Source organism: Medicago sativa, chromosome 2 (genome assembly GCF_051527215.1).
Source record: "Medicago sativa cultivar Bolivia chromosome 2, Bolivia_mono, whole genome shotgun sequence".
Classification (NCBI taxonomy): domain Eukaryota; kingdom Viridiplantae; phylum Streptophyta; class Magnoliopsida; order Fabales; family Fabaceae; genus Medicago; species Medicago sativa.
In genome coordinates this window covers 33,140,143-33,148,460 of record NC_140750.1, presented here as the reverse complement: position 1 = coordinate 33,148,460, position 8,318 = coordinate 33,140,143, and the positions used below count along the sequence as shown (strand labels likewise).

Genomic DNA, 8,318 nt, shown 5'->3' with positions numbered 1-8,318 from the left:
ATTTACACATGTCACGGGAAAACCTGCCAACATACAAAAATTGACAACCAACGACTCACAAAATATCCAAAACCTAATAAATCCAAATTAAACGTTCATTTTCTCATTCTACTTTCACACTATTTTCTAGATCATGCTTCCCTACATCCACCAATTAACACATTCACGCATTTAAAACATCAACGATCATTCGATCAAAATCAAACGACTCAAGCTTCAACTTCATAATTTAAATTATAAAATTAAATCTAAAATTCACATTTTTCTAAACCTTCCAATCTTAATCAAAAGATCATAAATATTCTTAATGCATGAATGCAGAAAGTTCTCTACTAAACCAATTTCATATTTTCTTGTTCTTGTTTGATTAAACAAACTTTTTCTTTTTCAAATACACAAAACCCAACAAGTACAAAGCTTTGCTTCCAGATTCTCCAAACAAAACTCAACTAAACTCTTCACTTCAACTTTCTCTCTCTAAACTTAAAAAGTAACAAAAAGGGTTCTTCTTCATTCACTCTCACACAAAAAAAAGTTTCATGCTTTATTCACTCTCCACCTTCTATCTCTTTCATAAACAAATCACATTGTTCTTTTAGTGGGGGTGTAGAAAGTAAGTCTTGAACTTGAGAATGGTGCATGTGTGTTAGTGAACAAGTTTCAAACTTTCTTCTTGATACTTTCTGGGTTTGCTTTGGATTTAACTGGGTCATCTTCAGTTTTTGTAGAAACCCTGATGGGGAAAATTTGTTTGAGACATTTGGTGTTGTTTTTGTTGTTATGTTTGGTTATTTTTGTACCTTGTTTGTGTCAACAAGATGGTTTGGATAATGCTACTACTTCTGTTTATGTTGTTACTTTGAAACAAGCTCCTACTTCTCATTACAATGGTGATGTAACAAGATTGAATGATAATGATGGGTTTAAAGATAATGGAAGAACTCAATTTCAGAAACCAAGGTATCATTTTTCTAACTTTTTCTAAACAAAAAATTTGCTTTTTTATTTGGGGTTTTGTGGAAATATTTTACTTATTTTGTTGAGATTTTTTTTTTTTTTTTTTTTTTTGCTTTTTCAACTTTGGTTTTGTTTTGTCTTACTATCTTTTGAAATTGTTGTTGCTTTTGATTTGGATGTTTTGTTCTCAATTCTTTCAGATCACAAATGTTTAGGTTTTTAATTCTGTGTTTCTTATATACCAAACCATTAGGCTTCTTATGGAAGCTATGCACTATTTTGCTAATATGATAAGTATTGATTAATGATTGTTTATATCATCTATACATGATATTGTGATGGATTAATTTTTTAAAATGAATCATTATATTTGTTAATTTGTTAATGATATTATCAATTTCAAGACTTTTGAGCTTGTTATGAAGTCAATTGTTGATGCTGTTGCTCTTTTTGATTTTAGATATGGAAATATTACAAAAACAGATAAGAGATTTAGCTCATATGTTACCCGAGTACACGATTCTTTGTTGAAGAAGGTGTTGAAAGGAGAGAAATATCTGAAGCTGTATAGCTACCATTACCTGATTAATGGATTTGCTGTGCTTGTTACCCAACAGCAGGTATGATGATTGTTTTCAGCATCATGATTATGTCCATGTTTTGTATAGACATGTTTGTTTGTTTGGTTAATTTTTTTTTGGTTAAATATGTTTTTAGTCCCTACAAAATCACGAGTTTTCAAGTTCAGTTCCTATATAGTTTTAATGGTAATTTTAGCCTCCAGAATAGTCCTTATAAAATGCAAATAGGGACTAAAAGTGAATAAAAATAAAATTTTTGTAGGGACTAAACTTGAAAGCTTATAATTTTGTAATATTTAACCTTTTTTGTTTTTTTGTTTTTGTTTTTGTATTCATGATTTGACTTCAGACATATACCTATGAAACATTGACACATACATGGACATTGGGCATGACACTGTCACATTAACACCAGTCATAATGTGATAAAATGGAATAATTGAATATAACCACACAGCTATGAAGCACGGACACTTCTCGGATCAGGGGTGTCCCGGTGTCAAACACGCGTCGGTGTCCGACACCGACACGACACCTATGATTACATTGAATTATGCTAGTTTCTCAAAAAAAAATCCGTGTCGCTGTCTGGTTCATGTCCGGTGTCCGTGTTTGTATCCGTGCTTCATAGACTACACTTGTCAATATCGAGTCGGTATCAAACACCAGACATGTCTTGAATGAGAAGTGTTGGTGCTACATAGTTCAACACTACTACTGCATATATATATATATATATATATATATATATATATATATATATATATATATATATATATATATATATATATATATATATATATATATATATATTGTTTAATCTGCTTCAACAAATGTATTCTTGACTTTTGAATTTACTGAATCATGTAGGCAGAGAGGCTATCAAGGAGCAATGAAGTTGCCAATGTGGTTTTGGATTTTTCTGTCAGAACTGCAACTACACATACACCACAATTTTTGGGTCTGCCACAAGGAGCATGGTCTCAAAATGGTGGATTTGAAACAGCCGGAGAAGGAGTTGTTATTGGGTTGGTTGACACCGGCATAGATCCAACACACCCTAGTTTTAGTGATAGTAAATCTGAAAATCCGTATCCTGTTCCTGCTCATTTTTCTGGTATCTGCGAGGTTACTCGTGATTTTCCATCTGGCTCTTGCAATAGGAAACTTGTTGGGGCACGACACTTTGCAGCATCTGCTATAACCAGGGGAATTTTTAATATGTCTCAAGACTATGCTTCTCCCTTTGATGGCGATGGCCATGGCACGTGAGTTTTTGGCATTTCAAAATCAGTGTTATGTTTTACTCTAGTATATCATGATTACTTAGGAAACCAGTGTTATGTTTTACTCTAGCATTTCAAAATCAGTGTTTCTTCTGTTCCTTGGAGCTTTAACAATTTTTTTGGAATAAAAATAATAATATTTGAGAGTTGTTCTGGAATTGCGATGCCTCAGATGATCTTAGGCATCATTTGAAAATGAAACTGTTGTCAAACTTTATGTTTACTTGATGCACACTAACAAACTGAGATTTGTTGAATTTTCTTTTCCGTTAACTGAATGTCCATGTTGATGTGTATCACGCAGGCATACTGCATCTGTTGCAGCAGGAAACCATGGGATTCCAGTGATTGTTGCTGGACATCACTTTGGAAATGCTAGTGGGATGGCTCCTCGTTCACAGTAAATAATCTCAAACTATGTCTAAGTTGTTTTCTTTTTCGTGTTATTGTCATTACTTTTAACACTTGTGGCAAATTTTTGGATCCATAGTTATATATGATATTATGGAGTTGTTCATTATTCTATTTCATCTTCACATTTTTATGCATGGATTACATTTCAATTTTGTACAGCATTGCCGTGTACAAGGCATTATACAAGAGTTTTGGAGGATTTGCTGCAGATGTGGTTGCAGCAATTGACCAGGTACATATGCAGTTAATCCACGTGATATTTAATTGAACGAGTTATTACTATTATCTACAAATATTTTCCTTATATTTTGCATTCACAACCCGTTTTTCTAAAATTGCACCGAGTTTTGCTTTTTCCTCTAAGGCTAATTATGGTATGTTTGGTCAAATGTTACCAGGCAGCTATGGATGGTGTCGACATAATAAGTTTATCGATCACTCCAAATAGGCGCCCTCCCGGTGTCGCAACTTTCTTTAACCCTATAGACATGGCATTGCTGTCAGCTGTAAAGGCTGGTATTTTTGTTGTGCAAGCTGCTGGAAATACTGGACCGTCACCAATGAGCATGTCTTCTTTCAGTCCATGGATTCTTACTGTCGGTGCTGCCTCTCATGATCGGCTTTACAGTAACTCAATATTCCTAGGAAATAATGTGACGATACCTGGAGTTGGACTTGCACGTAAGTTTCTCTGTTCGTGGTTAACAATATCCAGAATTAGTTGAGTAATGAAGGGTTTCAATGAGGCTGTGGTGTTAATTCTTTCGAAATATAAAATTCAGTGGAAAATCAATATAAAGTTAATCCTTTCGGACTTTGCGTGCATCTGTGCGTATTTTTCTTTTATGATCAATGACCATTTTTTTCTTTGATTATTTTCATCAGCTGGAACAGATGAAAACAAGCTTTACAAACTAATTCATGCACATGATGCTCTGAACAATGACACAACAGTCACTGACGATATGTATGTTGGTGAGTGCCAAGATGCAAGCAAGTACAATCACGATTTGATCAAAGGAAACCTTTTGATCTGCAGCTATTCAATTCGATTTGTGCTTGGCATTTCCACTATCAAACGAGCGTCAGAAACAGCCAAGAATCATAGTGCAGCTGGTGTTGTCTTCTATATGGATCCTTATGTGATTGGTTTTCAGCTTAACCCTGTTGCAATGAAAATGCCTGGCATAATAATTCCATCTACAAATGACTCAAAGGTGCATTCTCCATTATTGTCCCTCTTATATATTCACAACTATATATGCATTCTTCTCTTAATTTCTGTTGTTTTAAAGTGTATAGCATTTTCTTTGATGCACTTGATTGATACACACATGTAAGTTTATGTTTTCTGTGTGAAAAGCATAGCATTGTGTTAGAATATAAGAAAACATAGGATATCTTGGTATTTTGTTTGAGTATCTTAGTTTATATCGTAGAATCTGTTTCTAATCTAAAAATATCTTAGATTATCTCTTAGGATTAATTTTCATATTACTTGGTTATTATCATGATAATTTGATGCTAAACTAATATACTCTAGTATAATCTGAAGATATTTTCTCATATTCTAATACATATTTAGTCAATATGTTAACTTACTTCTCTCTCTCTCCCCCTTACATTTGAGGAATGATCTGCTTGCTGATATTTTCATTTCAATTGGTCAGGTTTTAATGCAATACTACAATTCTTCGTTGGAAATAGATTCGGTTTCGAAGAAACTTGTTAAATTTGGGGCTGTTGCTGCACTCTGTGGTGGACTAAAAGCAAACTACAGTTATGGTGCCCCAAAGGTTATGTATTACTCTGCCAGAGGACCGGATCCAGAGGACAGTCTTCCTCGCCAAGCAGACATTTTGAAACCTAACTTGTTAGCTCCTGGAAATTTTATATGGGCAGCTTGGAGTTCTCTTGGAACTGACTCAGTTGAATTTCAAGGTTTGTAATTACATTAATTCTTGTAGATTAGTTTGGTTAAAGAGTTGGGGACCAAAATGTGTTTTTACTGTTTTTTATTGGGAAATAAACATAGCCATGTTTAAGGAGTTTGGTTGTCACATTTTAAATATGACAACATTCTTTTATATAACAATCTATGCTATGATTCTGTGTATCTTGATAATATGAAATGTAAATATTTATATGCATTGTTATCAGGGGAGAATTTTGCTATGATGTCTGGCACAAGTATGGCTGCACCACATATTGCAGGTCTTGCTGCGCTAATTAAGCAAAAGTTTCCAAATTTCAGTCCCGCGGCCATTGGTTCTGCACTTTCGACTACTGCTTCTCAGAATGACAAGAGTGGTGGACCAATAATGGCTCAGCGATCATATGCCTTTCCAGATCTAAGCCAAACTCCAGCTACTTCTTTTGACATGGGAAGCGGTTTTGTGAATGCAACTGGAGCATTGAATCCGGGTTTAATCTTCGATACCAGTAAGTCACTCAAGTGTTTCAGTAATCACATTTCAGTAAAAGTTCTCAAAGTTTCATTATGCAAATATGGTATGTGAATTTGGCTATGTAGTCTAGTTAGATTGGTATAGTAATACATCATGATACCACAGACTATTTAACACAAGCGCATATAAATTCTGATTCTAATGATTACCACTGAAACTAAAATAAATAATCTAACTCATTGCGACTGAACTAAGATAACCAAGTCAGTGGCGGGACCCTGTCAGGCTCCCCCCTCCTAAAAAAGACAAGTTGCAAGGTGCGAGATGCACAACCTTTGATTCGATCCAATTTAGCTTCAAGGGCCTTATCATCACAGTTATGGACTCAACTAAACTAATCCTATTTGAAAATCAGGTATAGTTAAGTTGTTCATCAATATACGACACAATTTAGCAATATTTTATAAGATTTTATAACTTTTTATCGGAATGCGACATACTTTACAAAATGAACTTAAAGATTTAAATAGCAGAAACTTGAGTCACATAAATTTAAGGCAAATGCTAACTTCTGCCTTAAGGGCACAAATTAAGAAACCAAATATAGAAATTATTTTTCCACTACAAAATTGTACATTTAAAATCTTGAAAGCTTAAGAATTTATTTTTCCACTACAAAATTTCTCTTTCAATTCCATTTTGGGCTCCTTATCCTGTGCCCTAGTTAGCATGACCCTAATTTAATATCTTTCGCTACAGGTGATAATTAAAACCTTGCAAAAACTGTTCTATTTTGTGATATGTTGTGTTACACTATCCTTTGCTCTTTGAAATTGCTAAGTTTATTCTGATCGCCAACAATTTTGTTAAATAGTGGCTATAGGGTAGTGGAATTTTAAGAAATCGCCATTGTTCTGCAATATGCTATTTAGTAAAAGATATTGTCAAATAACGGCTATATCACACTGTTGTGTTGTGAAATTTTTACAAACTATTATTTTTTGCGATCTGCGATTGACAACATTGATTGGCAAATTGTGCAATGATAGAATGAATAAGTTGATAATTTATTTAGTTGCAACAGTTCACATGTAGCTACCCACTTTGCAGCTAACTGCATCAAAATATTATTTATACGAGTTGTTAACAAACATATTTCTTTGTAGGTTATGATGATTACATGTCATTTTTATGTGGTATCAATGGTTCAGCTCCTGTGGTACTCAACTACACTGGTCAAAATTGCGGCATCTATAATTCAACTCTATACGGTCCTGATCTAAACTTGCCGTCAATCACTATCGCAAAGCTAAACCAATCTACATTGGTGCAAAGAACAGTTCAAAACATCGCTGGAAATAATGAATCTTACAGTGTTGGTTGGAGTGCTCCTTTTGGTGTCTCAGTAAAAGTAACTCCAACTCACTTTTTTATTGCAAACGGCGAAAAGCAAGTCTTGTCTGTGATCTTGAATGCAACTGCTAATAATTCTGTTGCTAGCTTTGGGAAGATTGGACTGTTTGGTAATCAAGGCCATGTTGTTAACATTCCTGTTTCAGTTATTTTTAAAATTTCATATAATAACATCACTACTAGCTAACTAATAGGGATTGAATTTTTTTGTTGTTTAAAGTAATTATTTAGTGTATTTATGTGTATTTTTGTAGTATTTTTTTGGAGTCTCTAAATGTATTAACTCTTTATTCATTCATTATTATGTAAAGCTCTTATAGGTTTTTCTTGTATAAAAATAGATGTGATCAGTCCTTGGTTTAGGGTTTATTATCTCTTGCAGGATGATTCTTGAATGCTTGACTTACTATCCTTAACATGTGACATTTTTGTGAGACTAAAATATGATTGATTCATTTCAAAATCAATAAGCTGGGAAATACAGTTTGGAACTGGAAGAAGTAAAGATAAAAGACTAATGTCACGTTAGAATATATATACTGATTTAAGAATTTTCAATTTTGGAAAAATATTATCTAAATTTTAATTTTTTTTATTTTCAAAAAATATTGTCTAATGTTTTGTTTTTTTAATTATGAAAAATATTTTCCAAAATTTTTATTTTTTGTATAAAAATAAAAAAACCAACTTTTTCATTTCGAAAGAAAAACCTGAACTTTTTTAATTTCAAATTTGTTTTTCTAATTTTCGAAATATATTAAGTTCCAGAATTTTTCATTTTTTTTATAAAATAAAAATTCTTACTTTCGAAAAAAAATATGAATTTTTTTCTATCTTTTTTAATTTTCGAAAATCAATTTTCAATTTTTTTAATTTTTTTTATTTCTAAATTAATATAAATGAATTTATATTTATATAAACGAATTTATATTTATTTTTAATTTTTGTTTTAAAAAAGGCACAAATAACGTGTGTACCCATAAAATAATGAAAAACAAAATTAATTATACAGTCAGCGCACCACGTCATCAGAAAAAGTGACTCAACATGCCACATCAGCGAAAATGCACAATCAGATGACAGGGTATTTTGAAATAAAAATTTACAAGGACCGAATCAATTTTTTTACAGGGGGCAAACCTGAAAATAGTCTATATTACAGGGGAGTAAAGCACCGTCAACCCTTAATTTTTCAAATATTGCTTGAGCCTATTCAATTCACTTAACTGCACCTTAGGATGTGTTTGGATTAAAGATTT

The 8,318-nt window shown here is 32.7% G+C and overlaps 1 protein-coding gene across 1 annotated transcript; it reads left to right on the top strand.

The window, feature by feature from the left end:
* The first annotated feature begins 421 nt into the window (after nt 1-421).
* LOC146946367 (subtilisin-like protease SBT2.2) lies at nt 422-7,397 on the top strand. Its single transcript, XM_085744474.1, has 10 exons — nt 422-960; nt 1,418-1,577; nt 2,409-2,806; nt 3,129-3,224; nt 3,398-3,470; nt 3,637-3,919; nt 4,124-4,455; nt 4,909-5,179; nt 5,399-5,680; nt 6,813-7,397. Exons 1-10 carry the CDS (start codon nt 737-739, stop codon nt 7,244-7,246), a joined length of 2,553 nt encoding a protein of 850 aa, XP_085600600.1. The 5' UTR covers nt 422-736; the 3' UTR covers nt 7,247-7,397.
* The last annotated feature ends 921 nt before the right edge of the window (nt 7,398-8,318 follow it).